General features: G+C 42.8%; 1 protein-coding gene across 12 annotated transcripts in view; it reads right to left on the reverse strand.

Moving 5' to 3' along the window:
- Nucleotides 1-208: 208 nt before the first annotated feature.
- Nucleotides 209-19,658, reverse strand: part of LOC137420932 (fibroblast growth factor receptor 2) — a 129,325-nt gene continuing 109,875 nt past the window's right edge. For 7 of the 12 annotated variants that reach the window (XM_068106460.2, XM_078772168.1, XM_068106457.2 and 4 more), the window contains 11 exons: nucleotides 18,340-18,484; nucleotides 16,139-16,347; nucleotides 15,879-16,024; nucleotides 15,405-15,526; nucleotides 12,260-12,370; nucleotides 11,557-11,747; nucleotides 8,856-8,978; nucleotides 8,674-8,744; nucleotides 6,963-7,100; nucleotides 3,510-3,615; nucleotides 209-3,369 (listed from right to left, as the gene is read on the reverse strand). In XM_068106460.2, coding sequence (XP_067962561.2) covers nucleotides 3,211-3,369; nucleotides 3,510-3,615; nucleotides 6,963-7,100; nucleotides 8,674-8,744; nucleotides 8,856-8,978; nucleotides 11,557-11,747; nucleotides 12,260-12,370; nucleotides 15,405-15,526; nucleotides 15,879-16,024; nucleotides 16,139-16,347; nucleotides 18,340-18,484 — 1,521 coding nt within the window. In that variant the 3' untranslated portion in view covers nucleotides 209-3,210. The remainder of the gene's footprint in view (nucleotides 3,370-3,509; nucleotides 3,616-6,962; nucleotides 7,101-8,673; nucleotides 8,745-8,855; nucleotides 8,979-11,556; nucleotides 11,748-12,259; nucleotides 12,371-15,404; nucleotides 15,527-15,878; nucleotides 16,025-16,138; nucleotides 16,348-18,339; nucleotides 18,485-19,658) is intronic. The other 5 variants (XM_078772169.1, XM_068106454.2, XM_068106456.2 and 2 more) reach the window with 4 other exon arrangements.

Raw genomic sequence — 19,658 nt, forward strand, 5'->3', positions numbered from 1 at the left:
CGTTGAACCTCCACGTCTAGGAATGGTAACTTGTTGAGTTGTTAAGTTTCCATGTGTAATGCTTGCGATAAAAAAGAAATACTGTAGCTGCTAAAAAAAAGGTCAATCCATTATATTTTTCTCTATAAATATGCACACGACTAGGCGTCGTCAAACTGACGAGTTCAACAGAAATATAAAATGACTCATTTTGCAAAATCCACAATCCTACAATTGTTGGAACAGTTTATTCTTGCAAAACGTGGAATCGCATACAACAGCCGTAAGAACAGTGTTGAAAAACATTTCCAAAATGGCCCTTAAACTGCACTAGCACAAGCTCGTTGGACTGATTTGACCACAAAAATAAAATAAACAAAAACAAGATCTACATCTTACTTTAGTACATTTTTTGACTATACGATTACAATCAGGATTGAACATATAGTAAAATTATCAATAAATTAGGTATATAAAAATCTAATAAATCTTTTTCATGTTAAGTTTTGCAAATAATAAAAATATCATACACTTTTTTGTTTTTCAATAAACATGTAGGAGTGATTCAACTGGTATTGCCAGCTGTGTTTGTCGGAATTTGACTGAGACGTAAATAAATGTCATAAACAATTCAATCAACACCACAAGAACAAATTTTCATGTACGAGAGTTATTCAAAAGAACATCATTCTCTGGATCAGAAATGAGGTGTGAATCAAGAGGCAGAACACCAAAGGCTGGTGAAGCCAATTTACCAATTCAGGTCTAAGGCTGGTGAAGGCTAACGTGGATCTGCATCAGAGGACAGGTTGAATGATGGATGGAATCAACAGAACGTTAATTGAAGTATGCTAACCACCATGGGAAGCAAGAAGCTCACGTTTCGGGCATTAACCCTTCATCAGAGCAGAAGATCAAGGAAAGGCCGATTTTGCTCAGAGGCCTATTGCCAGAAACATCAGCTTGTCCTTGCTTCCCACACTGGTTAGCATACCTCAATCAACGTTCCGTCATTTCCAACCATAGATCTCACAAAGCAGTGCTCTTTAATCACATGCTGGAAAAAGTTTTGTAAAAAGGTACAAAAAAAACACACGTAAAGTAAAACTCGTGAAATGTTTCCTTGAATCCACTGTTTAAAGTCAACTTCCATAGAGCCAGATGGTCTACGCTTTTCCCTGGAGAGTTGTATCAAACTGTAGCACCACAGTACCAATTGCATAGAAGTTTAAATGGAGCGTCCACATAAAAATGTGGCAAATGGTTTCCTTGTTTTGAGGCCACTGCGATGACCAAACTCGCAAAGAGCTTGAAAAAGTCAAACGGCGCTTCACTGACGCCTTTGAAGGACACTCGGCCTTTTATGGTGCAGTCTATGGTGTTAACACTGCAAACATGTTATTAGGTTACAAAAATATGAACTATATAAAAATAAACAAACTCTGGATTTAAAAAAAACTTTCAAGAACATCCTAGTGTTTAATTGGCAGTGAGGCAGTAAAAGCTTTAAAGGTGCTTTTAGCACCATGTGATCAAAATGAGACTTTCCGATTGATCAAAGAGATTAAGAAAATTAAAATTGGAGTAAAGTGAGGTTCTTCAGGTAAGAACCTTTGTTAAAACTACCTGCCAGAGACACACCGATGACTTCAAGTGTGTCGAATCAGGAAAGGTAATTCTGTGGGTGTTAGTAACCCCGTACCCCACACTCACTATGATTGGGTAACGGGACTGACAACGTCACAAGACCGTGAAACTCGATGAATCGTGCTCTGCTCCTCGGCCGACTGACGACCACGGGACGGGGATAATAAACTTTTTTGAAAACGCGGTAAACTTCTCTTTTAAGTACAAAAGTTTGCTGGTGTGCAAAGATACTTTCTTCCCACAAAAGTATTTTCTGTGCATGGGGTAGCGAAGCTACTCGGCAGTCTCAACAAGGAAAGACAAATCTAGGAATTTGTTCTTGCACTCAAAAGTAATTCCTGAGAATCAGACAGGACCCTGACGTCACGATGAATAAGTCAATTATCGAACCCAATTACAATGTACTTTTTAGCAAATAGTTAAACTTGATTAGACAAGCAAAGCCATGTGTGCTTAAAGATATTAGTGTTTTGGTTGTCGAGGCTCTGTTTGTCCTGTAGATTATTTTGCTCGGCACGTCTGAGACAGTCCGCATTTCGTGTTCTGCATCCTTTCCATTACTAGGACATCATTTTGGGGTTGAGACAAAAAATAAATAAACAAATTTCAGGAGACTCCAGCTGTAATCCCTGTTTCTGGATTTAGGTGTCCATCAATGCATGATTTGTGCAAGTTTATCCATATTCATAGAGAACTTTGCAGGAGAGGTTTGCAAGATGCAGGAAAATGTGAGTTGGCACATTAGCCAAAGTGGTCATGGCAATTCCCTGGTCACAGCAACGTCGCTGCATCTACTGCCCTACCCTGCCTTTTCGTACGTAAGTCATGTTTGCACATCCGTTGACCGTTCACTTGTTCCACAATGAATCAGATGAAAGCCCCTCATCCTCTGTCATCTCACTCCCCCATGGGAATCAATTACGTATTTAAATAAAATAAATCTGCACATATCTGAATGTAATATAATCTATAGAGTTTGAAGGGGGAGGAGGGGAGGAGACAGTGAAGATGGGATGAAGGAGGGAGAACATGGTCGAACACAATTCAATTTTCAACAACAGCGGTACCATGACATTGTTTGTCAATCAATGTCGATCAAGGCCTTTCCCCTGCGAGTATGTTTCAAACAGTAAAACAACTGCCCATGAATGGCATTTGTCAAGTTACATGATAAATACAGGATTGGTTAAGTGGCATCAGTTAAGTATGAACAATAAACACTTTTAATTTTTTATTTTGGGGGGGATTGGTATATTGTGCTCACTATAGCAATACTATATGAGACAACCAATATACTTCCCTCCAGGATGTAAAATGATTTCACTCTGCTCTTTCTCGTTAGATTGGAAGTGGTGTTCAGTGGTAGTTATGAATTGTCGTGATCCATAGAGTCAGGCGACGTCCACACTGATATAGCAGCCTCCTTCAAACTGCTTTGTCCAGGCAGTTGTGAGAAGTTTGTCAGATGAATGTGAAAGCTGATACAAAAGGTTAAGTCTGTTCATCTGTCTCAAATGTGCTTAGTACCTCTCACAACGAGATCTATGGAGAGGTCCTACCAGGCCTTCATACTTGTGTTTTGGGTCAAACGGCTGCACTGCTCGCAAGATATGGAAGAGGGCACGGTGCAGAAGGGGGCAGGTCTGGGCTGAAGACAGAGTCATCGCCTGAGGAGCAAGAAGTCTGTGTGCCTGCCACACTGGGAGAGTACTGTTCCAATGGTCCCGAAAGGTCAAGATAGTCCTGCGAACAGCGGAGGAAGGAATGAAGAATGTCAGAGGCATGGTGAAAAGGAAGGAGGGAAGGAGAGAAAGAAAAAAAAAGCCTTAAAGTTATCAAACTGCAAAATTACATGAACAGGCAGAGGCGGTCTGTGGACTTGCCTCATGCGTGGTCATGCTGAGAATGCGGTCAAGATCTTCTACCAGTTGGCGAAAGGTAGGGCGATGGATGGGCATGGCTGCCCAGCAGTCTCGCATCATGAGATGGCTACGCACAACAGAACAAAAATGGGTGTGAGATTTATGCAGTAAAAACAAATGAAGACAAGGCAGAGTGCAGTTGTCCAACTTGTAATAGTAATGCAAAAATAATAGGGCAAAAACAAATCCTTTCAACTACAGACCAATAAGCCTGCTCCCAATCATCAGAAAGGTGATGAATCCATCATCACTTCCAACATGAAATACTTCCTCTTCTCCAATGGCTTGATCTCAGATCATAAATTTGGATTCGGACCAGGCACCTCGACTCTGAACATGCTGCTTCTGCTGTCTCAGCAATAGATGAAAGTCCTAAATACCAGACAGAAGATCAGAGCTGTCTCCTTTGACATATCTCATGCCTTTGATACAGTCTGGCACCCTGCCCTGCTCACCAAACTCTCCTCTAATGGTATCCATGGCAATCCCCACTCGTGGCTCGCGGACGTCCTCTCCTGTCGTAGTCAATGTGTGACTCGAAATGGAATTCTCTCATCTCCTTTTCCTGTCCAGGCCGCTGCTCCTCGAAGCAATGTCCTGGGCCGTGTGCTTTTTCAAATCTTCATCAACGATCTCTCTGACTCTATGGAAAATCCTGCTTATCTTTTTGCTGATGACTCCACTCTCTTCCGCTCCATCACTCATCCCTCAGATCAGAAGGCACCAGCCTCATCACTCTCTGCAGACCTGGAAAAATCAGAAGTTGGTCAAACACTTGGAACATGTCTTTCAATCCTGACAAATCTCACACTCTCACGATGTCCCTCTAAAAAGACCGTCTGGAAAACCCTCTCATCTACTTTCTCAACAAACCACTCAAATAAGTTCTGTCACTCAAGCTTTTGGGTCTCACTATCTGCCATCATCTTTCCTGGGAAAACCACATTTCCAAGCTGGCCTCCAAAGCCAGTCGCCGACTCGGCAATAGGCATCCTCTGTTGTGTGAAGTCGTTGCTTGGCACTTTGGAGGCTTACCACATACAAAGCTTTCATCTGCAGCTCAATGGAGTCTCTCTCCCCTCTGGGCTGGTGCTCCTGCCTCACACCTAGCTCGGTTTCACGCTGTATAAACCAAGGCTTTCAGAACCATTGGTATCTCCCACAATGACGCTGATTCTGAGGGTCTTTCACTCGCTCACCACAGGCAGGTTGGTGGTCTTTCTATCTTTTACCGACTCCTCTCCGGCCTTTCTCCCCCTGCTCTGACCGTGCTCTGTCCCCCAAATATTTCTGCAGGACGCACAAGACCTGCCAGTAACCCTCTTCTGGTGAAACTGCAAAAATCAAGACTCTCTGCTCACCTTCACTCTTTCATTCCTCTTCTTTCCAACCTCTGGAACAAACTCCCACAATCTCTGCAATCCCACTCTTTCCTCCAGGTCTTTAAAGCAGCTGTTCACTGCCACTGAATCGAGGCTCGTGAAAGAGCTAACATTTACTTCACAAACAAATCGACCAGACAAACAAAATACACAAAAAGAGGGAGCGGAAGACAAGATGGGGAGAAAAGGGGAAGCACACAAACACAACATCCGAGAGCAGGGAGATGTGTGGAAGGGAGAGGGCCCGGGGGGAGGAGGCATGGGAAGGGGAGGGGGGGGGGAGGGAGAAGTATAAAGCACAAGGACACCAAGGACTTCCAGGACAGAAGTTGGTATTTCAAAAAGTGGAATTGGGGTGAAATTAGCGGGGGTAGAAAAGATCAAGGTTTTGGATGGGGGAAGATAAGAGATGGTGGTGAACAGCTGTTTTAAAGACTTGGAGGGTGGAGTGGGATTGAAGAGAGTGAGGCAGTATACAAAAAAAAAAAAATCTCATCTCTTCCCCTATCAAAAACCATGATCGTTTCTACCCTTGTTAAATGTTAATCCACCCCCAAACCCACCTCCTTCAAATTCCGTTTTCTTTCCTGAAAGTCCCTGTAGTGTCCATCCTATTTATCCCGTGTACCCAGCCCCAGCCCTCTCTCTTCCACAGATCTCCTGATGTCCTTGTTCCCTACTGTTGTTGTGCTTCTCTCTCCCCCCCCCCCCACCCCCCCATCTCGTCTCCCGCTCCCTTTGTTATATGTTCTGCGTAAGCTCTTATATGAGCCTCGACCTAGTATACAAAAATAAATAAATAAACAAGACCAACCAATATACTTGAAAAATCTTCGATTTTCGCAAGTAATTAATATATTAATACATCCAAGCACAATATAGAAAATGTAAGTGAAGTCGATGGCATGCCATCGCAAATCCCCATGCTTCCAACCTCAAGAAAAGTTGAAAAATGACAACATTTCCACCAGGAATGACCCAATATCAAATGTTGAGTTAAAAAAATTAATGTTGTTGTGACCCGTCACCCAAAGTCTTCACCCCCTGGGGCATGAACCGATGAGGGGTGAGGGGGTCGGGGTGGTCAAATCCAAAAAATTGTTACATATTTCATGCATCCCCAATGTTGATTACACATACAAAATTTCATTAAACATAGGGGCAATTCCCACGGCACTCACCTGGTAGAATAAACAGTATACTGCACTGACTAAAGGTATTTTAAACCAATTTGAATGGTTTCTAGAAGACAGGGCAGCATGTGGAATCATACTAACATAATCATAAGACTTTAAACAAACAAACATAAAAATACCTATTTTTGAGGGGAACCCCTCCCCCACCACCGCCAACCCCGTATACCTCCTCAGACCCCAATTTTTTTTAATGCCGTGAATGAACTTTGGTACAGCACGGGTGGTGAAGGTTTTGGTCAAGTTTCATCAAAATAGTGTTTGTAGTTTCAGAGGAAAAAGCAAATTCCTATTTTGGGGGGTCAAACTTGGATCCACTTTGACCCCGGTAAACTCCCTTAGACCCGATTTTTTTTAATGCCGTGAACAAACTTTAGTCACAACACAACAAATATAATTTGTGCCAAGTTTGGTCACAATCCCTTCAGCAGTTTCAGGGAAGAAGTTGCAAGTGTTTACGGACAGACTGACGGACGGATGACGCGCCATCGCATAAGCTCCCCTGAATGTCGTTCCAGGTGAGTTAAAAATGTGCCTGTAATTGCAGTTTTTGGTATTTTTGACCCAAGGGGCAGGGTCAAAAATGATGCTGCTCTCGCAACTTCTAGCCATGTGGTGATCATAACTATCATGTCTGGTGAATTTCTGTACAACCATTTAGTAGGAGATAGCATGACAGACAGACAGACAGACAGACAGACAGACAGCTGATTACAATATCCCCCCATTTTTTTGTTCCAAAAAGTGTGGGGATAATATCCAGATACAGAGCCTATCTTGAAACCCAAAACAGATACGATATTAAATGAATATGAAACCACACAAACCCTACGGCTTACAGTTCATGTGAGCAGAGAGCAGGCTTGTCCATCCGATGCCCTTCCTTTAGCAGTTTGAAAAGCTCCTCCACTGGAATGCCAGGATATGGTGAACCCCCAAGTGTAAAAATTTCCCAAAGAAGAACTCCAAAGGACCAACTGTGAAACAAGAAAGTTTGTTTAATATAATTATGTGAGGCTTATGGTGGTGTTTGATCAAATACAGGGCAGACATTAAAATATATAGTTGTACTTTCACATGAATTACAAGGAAATGGATGAACAATGGACACAGCAATACAATGTGTGGCATTCAACCAGGGGTGCCAGCAGCTTGAGTCATGTGTTCAGAAGGGAATGACAAACAGGCCGACCCAAACACAATACCCCTAAAGGGTTTGCATATACGTAATAAATTAAATATTTTTATACACCAGTAGAGGGAAGCATTGTAAAAGCTGGAAATTTGCCACCACAGCCGACCGGCTCACTTAACCCTTGCAGGCGAGAGTACGATGCAGGCAGGCCTAATGTGCCACGTTGGCTCTTTACCAATTCCCTTTGTGTGGTGTGATCAAGTGCACGCAACACAGCAATTTCACTTCTACCTACTGTGAAATGCACAAAAACAATTATCCACGATTACTACCTGGCATTATTTTCTGCGATAAACGGCCCTGGTTTCAGAGGGCTTTCAGTGGTCGCATTTAACAAGTCCCAATGGAATATTCAACAATTACAGAGCACAGGAAATGAACAATTCCACATTAATTAATGGGATTTTCAGGCGTTCATATACAAGCTTCCAGACTAAACAACAACAAAAATTGGGGTTCTCGACATATTTTGTAGCTTTCGTCTGTTTTAATCAACAAAGCACGTTTTTGAGGGGTGTTATCACAGTATTAGTTGTTCAACATAGTTTGATGAGGTTTGCTTTTCAAACTTTCAAATCCCAGGCACCTTCGATTGAAATTTGTTTTGTAGCCACCAGAGGAGTAAACGGACAAAAGTCTGCAGAACAACAGTTCTGCTTCAACATATGAATGGCTACAGACAGGCACCTGTACACGCTAAAGCAAACATCAACACATGTATGCAACTATCAGACTCTTACGTGCAATGGAAAAGTAATTTATTTGTGAGTAAATCAAAAAGATCTTTACAAGCCAGTTACAGAAAACACCATCTAGACAAGTAATAATAATACAACAGCTTATGAAAGGTTACGTCAACAACCATCGCTTGACAGATGTTTCAGATTAAAGTTCCTTTCAGCAAGACAAAATTGCTCGTATTGAGTTGATGAAAACATGGCTGAATGGGAGCCTTAAAAACTGCTCAGCATTGAAAGAAAAATAAACGTTCCTGCTGAAAAAAATGAAACACAGGGAAAGGAAAGTTAGAATCAAAGCAGAAACAAAGTGAGAAATAAGAATAAACAACAAAAAGGAGCAGGAGCAGTTCATCAGAATAGGGAATTAAAACATAAGATGTTGAAATACGTCATCGACCTGCAAAGAGATCTTGATGGGTCTAGCAAAAATGACACAGAAGGTTTATCAGAGATTAAACTGATGGGGGATGGAGGGAAGAGGGAATAGCTGGACCAAACTCTGTAAATGTGTTTGCAAATCATTGTCACAAACACTGACTGCAGCACCGCTTTCTCAGTAACCTTCAAAATATGATAACAATGCAGTCAAAGATAAACAGACATATGCACACTTACACGTCACTCTGGTGGGTGTACACCCGGTCAAACAGTGCTTCCGGAGCCATCCACTTCACAGGGAGCCGGCCCTGTGGACACAGAGGGTATTCTGGCAGCCGTTGTCTGGTGTGCAAATCACATCATGGCGGGAAGAAATAAAATCACAAGAGAAACATTCTAATGGTCCGATGGGTACTCACATTGGTCGTCTTCTTGTAGTAGTCAATGTAATTGACATCTCGTGCAAGGCCAAAATCGGCTATTTTCATGATGTTGTCATCGGTGACGAGAACATTTCGTGCCGCGAGGTCTCGGTGGATACACTGTTTGGGCAAAAAAAACAAAAACAGGTTGTCAATGTAATTGCGAGGTCTCGGTGGATACACTGTTTGGGCAAAAAAATCCCTCTCCTCCCTCCAGGTCTTAAAAACAGCTGTTCACCACCATCTCTTATCTTCCCCCATCCAAAACCTTGATCTTTTATACCCTTGATCCTTGATCTTTCTCTTATCTTCCCCCATCCAAAACCTTTGAAAACCTTGATCTTTTCTCAAAAATACCAAAAACTGCAATTACAGGCACATTTTAAACTCACCTGGAAAGAAATTCAGGGAAGCTTATGCGATGGAGGGGAGGGGTAGGGTAAGATGAGGAAGAGGAGGAGGAGGTAGGGAGAGCTGGTGATAGTGTGTCAGAGATTTCAGAAGAGCTAGGAGAAAGTGAAGGATGAGAAGGACAAAAGGTTTGATGGTGATTGGATGAGGCACAGTGAGGTGTTGTTTGAGGGGGGACAGAGCGAGGAAGAACGTTGGAGGAAATGTAGGTATGAATTGGAAGGGAGAGGAAGCGGGGAGGAGGCCACTTTGAGGAGGAGGGGTGAGAGGGGAGAATTGGAGAAAAATGGAGGGTGGAGAGATTTGAAGGGGAGGGGGGAGGAAGGAGTTTTGAAGGGGAGTGGTGAGGGGGGAATTTAGAGGAGAGGGGGAAGGGGGGAGTTTGGGAGGGGATGGGAGAGTTTGGGAGGGGAGGGGAGAGTTCGGGAAGGGAGAGGCGAGGGGAGAGTTTAGGAGGGGTGGGGTTCGGAGAGGAGGGGCGAGGGTAGAGATTTGAATGGGCAGGGTGAGGGGGTGTTTAGGAGGGGAGGGCTGAATTGGGATTTTAGAAAGTGTTGGACAATTAATGGAAAACGAACATTTATTGCAAAATTAGTTTCTTGTGATTTTCAAGTCACAGATCCATTTGAAAACATTGGAGGGGGGGTGGAACACAAATGGTGCCTGGTGGAACACAAAGTTTCCAACACAAATGGTGCCTGAAGTCTCAAGTTAAAGGCCAACATGTCAGAATAATAAAAAAGACTCGCTAAGCAGAGTCAAAAATTATCAATGCACCGAGTAGGTTGCACCACCTGGCCTGAATGACGCAAAAATATGATATGGCGTTAATTCAACGAGATGGCAAATTACGTCTGGTGATACTTAGTGCCATTAATACACAAGTGATAAGCGTCGGTGTAAAGGATGGTGTCCATGGATAAATCCTGATGAGACATTCAAACACATCACAAAGTTTCTTCATCAAAATTGGCATCAAGGACTGCGGTTGTCAGGACAGATTTGCCGAGTCCACTTCAAACTAGTTATGTGCCATGTGGGAGGAGGGTTATCATCTTGAAGCATCCCACTGTTATCTGGGTACACAAGTAACATGAAAGGGTAAACCTGGTAGGCCACAAGCTCTAAATCGATTTTCCTTGCAATGTGATGACCGAAGGTGGGTGGAGGTCATGTTTTCACCGCTGTCTGTTTGATTGTGAACAGGATATCTCAAAAGGTTGTGGACGGATTTGGACAAAATTATTTGGAGAGGTTGGGTATGCGACAAGGACAAAATGATTAGATTTTGGTTAAGATTCAGATCTGGATCTGAGAACTTTTAAAATTGATTCTTCACCATTGAGAGATAGGGCTAAAACCAATATGTAGCATGATATCTCAAAAAGTCATGGATGGATTCGCAGTTAACTTGGTGGACAGGTTGGGTGTGTGGTAAGGATTAATTGATTCGATTTTGGTGACGATCCAAATTCGGATCCTTATACAACAATTTTTAAATCTTATTTAAAGTGATTGTTCACCATTGAGTGATAGGGCCAAAAACGATATATATTTCATTATATTTCATTTGTATGATATTTCAAAAAGTTATGGACGAGTTATGACAAAACTTGGTGGATGAGTTGGTTAGGCGACAAGAACAAGCCGATTAGATTTTGGTTAAGTTCCGAATCCAGATCCGACCCATCAGTGGTATACAAAACGTAAACTGGTCAGCATGGTGGAGGTATGCCCTTTATCGAGTGCCATTCTAGTATACCATATGATCATCTGAGCATTCCTCAGATCTGAAACTATGGTTCATCCACGATCTAATGATTCATGACGATTTTACACTAGGATGGAAACCCATATCCCCATTCCGAACATTCTTGGTCATCTAAAATGAAGGATTCAATCAAATTATACATACAAGTCTTACAATGTGCATTTCCACAATTTTCTCAGTTGCTCAATCTTTGTGGCCTTTCTTTAGTTGAGGTTCTTCTCTATCCAAGTTTTTCCATTTCAGGTACACCTTCCTTGATAAACTCTTTCACCAGTATACACTTTGAACAAGCTGAAAAGGTTCACATTCTCATAAACCTTATGAACAACCTTGGATCCTTCTGCTAACCAATATTGTGAAACCAATATCAGTAATCCTGATATGGTGATCCACAAATGTCATGGCAATTGAGCAGGGTCTTTACAAACTTATTGATGTATCATTAGTTTAAGTTTTCAAATTTCGTATAGATGGTGGGGCAGGTGCAATGCTGTGGATATAGACCGGTAAAAGCACCTTTTTTGAGGCCAAGTACTCCATTCCTCGTGCCACCTGGTATGCACATGACACCAAGTCCTGGAAGGTAATTTGCTCTGGGGGCAAGGACGTGACGTCAAACGAATAATCTTCGCCAGCAGGTCGCCGCATACGCAGGTACTCACGCAGGTTTCCCTTGGCAGCAAATTCCACAATGACGTACAGGGGACCTACCAGCAAAAAACAAGCAGACGTTTTAAATAAATAAAACATTAAAATACATTATGCACTGTTATTATCATTGTTGATAGTTGGTGCTGCAGCAGTTGGTGCTGCTGTAGCAGTTTTCTGGCAAGGGTTAACTTATAGTGTGTGTTTTGCCATTGTCTTTCCAGCATTGTTTGCCCATGCTTTATCCTTTTACATGCTGAGTGCCAAACAAGGAAGCAGCACTTACATTTTTTTAAATTAAAGTCTTTGGTTTGAACCACCGACCTCCCAGACTCAGAGGAGGCGCTCTAACGTCATGCCACCGAGTCTGGTTGTTATGATCATTAATTACCATAATAATGATAATGGATAGCCAGGCTGGAATTGTACTCAGACAGCATATCGCAAAAAGTGAAAATTATGAACAAACCAGTTTGTTTGTGGTCCTTTCTCGAATAATGCACAAACATTTGCACATGACAGCTTACTGGGGGCACAGCTGCCAAAGGTTCATCAATGCACGAGACCTCACCATTCTGCGTGCATGCTCCGAGGAGGTTTATGATGTTCTTGTGCTTTCCGATGGTTTTCATCATTTCCATTTCTGACACAAGGTCATATAGGTCTTTGTCTGTGGCATCGTCTGCAAGGCAATGGTTGGAGCTATGAGGTCTGGTGATTGAGAGAAAGCAAGAAAGAAAGAAAAAGTGCAGTAGTCTATTCATTGATGTTTTTTTAATATCACATCACTACTACTATGGTATTTTTATGCCAAACAAATTACAGCCAATGTGAAACTTTTCTGATTTAGCTGATTGGAGTTGACAACCTGTTGGACAACAGTATCATGAGCAGCCATTGTCTGTTATCGAAGCAGCCTTCGAGCAGGTACAACCGCAAATAAAACACTGCGAAAACAGTTCACCTCGAAAGTTCGGCAATGTTAAGACATCAGCAAGTGGAGAAATTTGGCCAAATTTCTTCGAAATGTGTAATTGGGTCAGAAAGTTCATTTTGGACCAGATTAGTAAAGGTGGTGTTTGCAGCCGCTCTGAAAATGCCTTTTTTAAAATTTATACTGAATCGAGGCTCATGAAAGAGCTAACATTTATCACACAAAAAAAATCAAACAGACACACAAAGTATATAATAAGGGGAGCAGTAGACAAGATGGAGAGAGGAGGGGAAGCACACAAGCGCAACATTTGAGAGCAGGGACATCGGGAGATCTGTGGGAGGGAGAGGGCTTGGGGGGAGGAGGCGTGGGAAGTGGGGGGGGGGGGGGGGGGTGGGAGAAGCATAAAACACAAGGACACTGCAAGGACTTCCAGGAAAGAAGTTGGTATTTCAAAAAAGTGGATTTGGGGTGAAATTAGCGGGGGTAGAAAAGATCAAGGTTATGGATGGGGGAAGATAAGAGATGGTGGTGAACAGCTGTTTTAAAGACCTGGAGGGAGGAGTGGGATTGAAGAGAGTGAGGGAGTTTGTTCCAGAGGCGGGAGAAAAGAGGAATGAAGGAGTGAAGGTGAGCAGAGAGTCTTGATTTTGGCAGTTTAACCATAAGAGGGTTGCAGGCAGATCTTGTGCGACCTGTAGGAATATTTGGGGGACAGAGCCCAGAGAGAGCTGGGGGAGCAAGGCCGGAGAGGAGTCGGTAGAAGACAGAAAGACCACCAACCTGCCTGCGGTGAGTAAGTGAAAGGCCCTCGGAGTTAGCTTCATCGTGGGAGATTCCAATGATTCTGAATGCTTTGGTTTCAACAGCGTGAAGCCGAGCTAGGTGAGAGGCAGGAGCACCGGCCCAGAGGGGAGAACAGTATTCCATTGAGCTGCGGATGAAAGCCTTGTATGTGGTGAGGAGCTCAGGTGTGCCAAGGAAGAACTTTGCACGACGGAGGATGCCCAGTCGACCACTGGCTTTGGAGGCCATATTTGAAATGTGGTTTTCCCAGGAAAGATCATGGCAGATAGTGAGACTCAAAAGCTTGAGTGACAGAACTTCTTGGAGAGGATTATTCAGAAAGTGGATGAGAGGGTTTTCCAGTCGGTCTTTTTGGAGAGACATCATAAGAGTGTGAGATTTGTCAGGATTGAAAGACATGTTCCACTTGTTTGACCAGTCTGTGATTTTGTCCAGGTCTGCAGAGAGTGAGGAGGCTGCAGACTGCCGATCTGAGGGATGAGGAATAGAGCGGCAGAGAGTGAAGTCGTCAGCAAAGAGATAGAGAGGATTTTCAAGAGAGTCAGAGAGATCATTTATGAAGACCAGAAAAAGCACAGGGCCCAGAGCACTGCCTTCGGGAACTCCAGCCTGAACAGGAAGGGGAGATGAGAGAAACCCATTCAGGGCCACACGTTGACTACGACTAGAGAGTAAGTCCGCCAGGCATGCGTGGAGATTTCCAAGGATACCATAGGAGGAGAGTTTGGTGAGTAGAGCGGGGTGCCAGACCTCATCGAAGGCACGTGATATGTCAAGGGAGACAGCTCTAATTTCCTGTTTGGCATTGAGGACCTCCATCCATTGTTGAGACAGCAAAAGCAGCATGTCCAGAGTAGAGTGACCTGGTCTGAAACCAAATTGATGATCAGAGATCAAGCCATTGGAGAAGAGGAAAGATTTTATATCCAAAGCAATGATGGATTCCATGACTTTGCTGATAATTGGGAGAAGGCTGATTGGTCTGAAGTTGCAAGGATCTGTTTTTGCACCTTTTTTGTGTGAAGTGGTAATGTTGGCTGATTTCCAAGCTGATGGCAGATGACCTTGAGCAAAAGAGAGGGTGAAGAGAACAGAGAGAGGGAGTGAAAGAGCGGCAGAACAGGATTTTAGGACCCTTGGGCTAATGCCGTCAGGTCCAGTTGCAGAATCAGAGTCGAGGGTTGACAGAAACTTTTCCACCTTGTCAGGAGGAAAGGACACAGAGTCCAGGATAAACTTTTAGCCGTTGGGATAAACTGGCATCCAAAAGGGTTTTTGATCGCAAACATTCTGCTTTTTAAACTGGGGAAATAACTCCACAACATTGTGGTCATTACTTACAAAGCTTTGGGATGTGGGGACACTTTCCCTCCTTATCTACACTCTCAACTGTGTGTTTATTTGTATGACATGAAATACTGCACAGGGAAACTCAAGCCATGGGAGAAGGCCGTTTGGCTAACCATACCTCATGCCCTACGTTTCACACACCGTGAACTTCGTATATTAATTTATTAATCATCTACTTACTTAACTCTCATTTATACAATCAAAATGATCCGATTTAACATCTATATCAATTTATGATCAACGTAAATATTCCATATAACATGCAGACAGAATTTGGCCAGAGAAAACAAGCAATAGCCTGTTATTTTCATGACATAACATGGCATCTTTAATGTTCAAAAACAAAATGCAGAGGCTGGCTTTACATCCGTAGCTGAAGTATAGTGTGCTTTAGGATGCAGCACCGCTGATGACATTGCATTCAGACAGCAGTTTACATGGATTTGAGCTGCTTAGCTTCTATGATCTGACTCATTCAAGCTGCTTAGCTGCAAGCCAAACCTTTTAATAATATCTAACATTTCAATCAGGTAAAACTATTGATGTTCCTAATAACAACACGAGACAGCTCGAAGGTGAGACACTAGTGTAGTATGCCAGAATTGATGTGGATTGTGAGGTGAACCTTTTAACATCTTGACTGCAACGTTCTTAGCCTTGTTTGGTTTGTCCTTGTCAACACCGGCAGCCTCTGCCAGCACGACCAGGCCGAAGCAGCCTTCCCCAAGTGGTTTGCCGAGTGTCAGTCTGCACACAGCATAGATAAGTACATGTCACACATAAGTTGTTTGGATAGACTTGAAGGAGTGACATAATCACACTGGGGGAGAAGGGGGAGGATGGGTGGTGGAGGAACCAAATTCTCTCATTGGAAAAGTGTATCGTAAAGCGCTGCTCCCGGTGGGGTTGGGTATTACAAATCATACTATAATAGGTGAATGGTGGGAGGATTATCTCGCCCGTAATTCTGGGGGAATTAACCTCTTCATTAGGATGGGTTCTTCACTGGTAATACTACTACTACTACGAATAATAATAATAATCCACAACCACTCACAAGGATGAGGTTTGGTGTGCAGTATGTGATGTGGTAACGCACCGGTCACGTGGAAACTCCCACTGGGGGTCCTCTGGCAACTCATACTCGGATACGTCAGCCAGCGTCGGACACTCGGCGGAGGAGAAGCGCCCTCGCATCACGAGTGGCACGCTGGATGCCACTGAACCATTGGAATCAACGGAGACCTGCAAGTAATGGACAAATATCATCAGACTGCATTCCAGTCTTTCATCAAATATATTATAGGCAGAGGTGTAGAGCACACAAGCAAACATTGAGAAATACAAAGATGCGCGCACCTGACGCTTCAGTGGAATATTCTTGGACAGCTTGCAGAGGCGTGGCTCGTTGAAGGGCCCCCCAGCAGACTTGGATCGTGGTGGCATTCGCATCTTGCACAACACCACCACAAAGACCATGAATAGGAGGAGCAAACCCCCCGTGCAGTAAATGACGATTTCTATGTAGTCCGGTGAGATCAGAGGAGAAGGCACCTCTGGCAGCTCTGCTAAGGCCGTGTCGCACCGTCAGCTTCCACATTGTACGTTCTTTATTTCATACGTTCTTTACTCGGCATTGTTGAGCCTCGAAGCAACTACACCATTGCAATATATACTCGAGGTACACAGGAAAGTCATAATAAAACACGATGCAATTTGGCAACATGGGAATTTTGAATCCCATAAAAAGTGCATTGGAGGAAGGATTTGAGGTTTGAGGTGTCAATTTATTTTATTCCCAAAATAGACTTTGAAGATTACTGTTGCAATGTAGGGAATCGGGCAAAGCTTCCAAACTTTGAATCCCTTAATTAGCTTCCCTCTGTTGCACCTGTTCCTGTGCAGCTTTGCGCCGAGACTCAACAAAGCACATTGATGAGCATCGGAATACGGGTATCGAGGAAAGGGTTAAGTAAACAGGCTAGGTCTTTATATGTCAGAGGTGCAAGAAGCCATACAGAGCATCAAATGATGAGAAACTATAAGTGAGATGTAGGTACAATATCGTCAATATGTGCAGGTGGAATGAAAATGAAAGCAGTTGTGTGCACAGGTGGTTAGGTTTAAATATGAAAACCACAAGCAATGCAGACGAGAGAAACATGGAAATATAAAACAAAGAGCTAAGTTGAGAGTGCAGGAAGAGGTGGCATGAAGGCTATACATTAAATTGCCAACTGCAGCAAGGAAATAAAAGAAGCAAGCTTGGTGTTTATACCTGTGTGAGCGGAAAAGCTTCTCGTAAAAGTTTTTCCTCCACAAGTATAAACGTCACGAACCAAAGTCAGACAAAATAAGCACAAGCTCTCAGGTTACACACAAAAAATTGACCATTTCTGTGTTTTACTCCTCCATTGAAGTACAAAACCACAGGTTATAGTCTGGCATCTGTTTTGAAGCGGTTTGTCAGCAGGTTGATGCATGATTGAGGTTTTGGTTACGAAAGGCAACTAGAAAACTCACCAACGCTACAATCACAGGTTTCATGCCCTCGCCAATAAGCATTTTGACCCAATTTCATTTGATTGCGCATCTCACCCCACCAGCCTGGGCTGCGTTGCCAAAGCAAAACAAAATGGTTCTGCTGCTAAAGATGCAATTTGGCATTTTTAATAACGATAATGGTTATGACGACCAGGCTCGGGCCGTGTTTGCTCACAAATCACAAACTGTGGCTCACAGAGCTCTGGCAGGCTTCACACAACAACCACGAGATAAACGCAAAAATGATAACAGCGAGCTCCAACCAAAGATGTCAGAGTGGCCAATGATGCCGTCATTGGCTGGTGAGATTTGTAGCCCGAAGCACGGCTACAAGCAACTGCTTTGCAAAGTTTGCATTATCAAAATGACTCTCACGTCTTAGGGAAACTAACAGCAAAAACAAGCGTTCTATAAATTATTGACCGATATAATGCAACTGAAAATAAAAACAGGATGCATTGTATCGAATTATCATAATGCGAATCCTGTGTAGTTTTGGCATACGTGAAAAATGGTCAAATAATGGAACGCCTATATTTAAAGAGGAACTGAGATTAGTGGGGCAAAAGTTTATCGGATTTTGCAAACGTTTCCATCTCAACTACAAATTTCATTCAAGGAATTCTTGCAAAGCAGTCTCATACCAACAACAAAGCATCAAATGCAATAAAAACGCAGAGATCACATGTCCAACCACTATGCCAACATTGCCAGCATGAGAAAAACCCCCAAATTGCTGATAAATAGTTGTTTAAAAGAAATTATATTATATATAAAAATTTAATTCAGCATTTTCCTTTAAGGGTGTAAAGCAGCCATCGATTTACACCCACACTGAAGATCCATCGGATCGAGAATTTAAAATTTCAGCAGATTGAGCCATTTTCAAGGGCATTCTCATGGTGTACACTTCTCAAGTGCTAGTGGCATATGGCAAGCATCTGACAAACAGCAAGGCAGCACACACTGAAGAAAGCAGGACACCAAAGACCCTCCCACCAAAATGCCCATTCTACCTGGAAGCACAGTGAGCCAAGCAGAGTGATGCGATATCCCAATGAAGTTACCCGCCAAGCAGGTGTACTCGCCAGCGTCAGCAAGACTGACGTTGGGTAGATACAGAACCTCTATGTCCCTGTCTGTGGTGTTGACGCCGGCAGTCTGTGCAGGGCACGGGGACAGGTGTGGCCATCAAAAAGACATAGGGACAGAGATGGTCTGTGCAGTGAGGGGATGACAACAGCAGGCTGGAAGTAGATTTAAGGCTTATGAGTAAGATAGGGAGCAAGATGATCCACCACCCTGCAAAAGGATGAACAGAAACATACAAAAACTGTCGAGGAAGGAAAGCTCCCAAAAGCTGTAAAGAACAGAAGAAACCCAACATGCCAACAGCTCCATGGCATGGTATCATGGCATAGAAAGAAAAAAACCACCTCAAGGAATTGCCATCAGGAATACAAACAGTGAACAATGTGCGGGTCACAGTGACAACTGAGAGCTATGAAGGCTCTGATTGCGTCATCACAAACCAACAACAAATAAGGAACAAGAAGACGCCATACAGAGCACGATACTTGCAAAATCCACCCCCACCCCAAAAAAAGGTTTCCAATGATACAGCAAATTGTCCATTTCATCAAGATTAAAATTGACAATCTTGATCAGAGCTCGTTGGTTTTCAATTGACAAGTCAATTGACAAGTCAAATAGTTGGTTTTCCTACTTAGGGTTTTCCTACTCAAGGTCAAATTGACAAGTCAAGTCAAATAGTTGGTTTTCCTATGTAGTGACTCAATGTGCAAATGCTGTTCAATTGACAAGTCAATCAGATGAAAATTGATATTTTTGGAAGTTTGACCTTGAGTTAACTTTTGACCTTTTGACCTCAAAAATAGTTCGTTTCCCAATTCAGTGAGACGCTATGCAAATGCTGTTAATATTTCATGTTAATTGGATGAAAATTGATGGTTTTCAGATGAAAATTGATTTTGGAATTTTGACCTTGAGTTGATCTTTGACCTTTTGACCTCAAAAATAGTTGGTTTACCTATTTAGTGACTCGATATGCAAATGTTGTTCAATTTTCAATTCAATTGGATGAAAAGTGATGGTTTTCAGATGAAAATTGATGATTTTGGAAGTTTGACCTCGAGTTGACCTTTTACCTTTTGCCCTAAAAAAAATAGTTGGTTTCCCAATTTATTGACTGAATATACAAATGCTGTTCAATTTTCAAGTCACTCGGATCAAAAATGGCGATTTTTTGAAATTTGACCTCCAGATGACCTTTGACCTCAAAATTAATAGGTTTCTCAATTGGGACGACCTCTAC

This window comes from Myxine glutinosa, chromosome 2 (genome assembly GCF_964187855.1).
Source record: "Myxine glutinosa chromosome 2, kmMyxGlut1.1, whole genome shotgun sequence".
In the NCBI taxonomy this organism is placed as follows: domain Eukaryota; kingdom Metazoa; phylum Chordata; class Myxini; order Myxiniformes; family Myxinidae; genus Myxine; species Myxine glutinosa.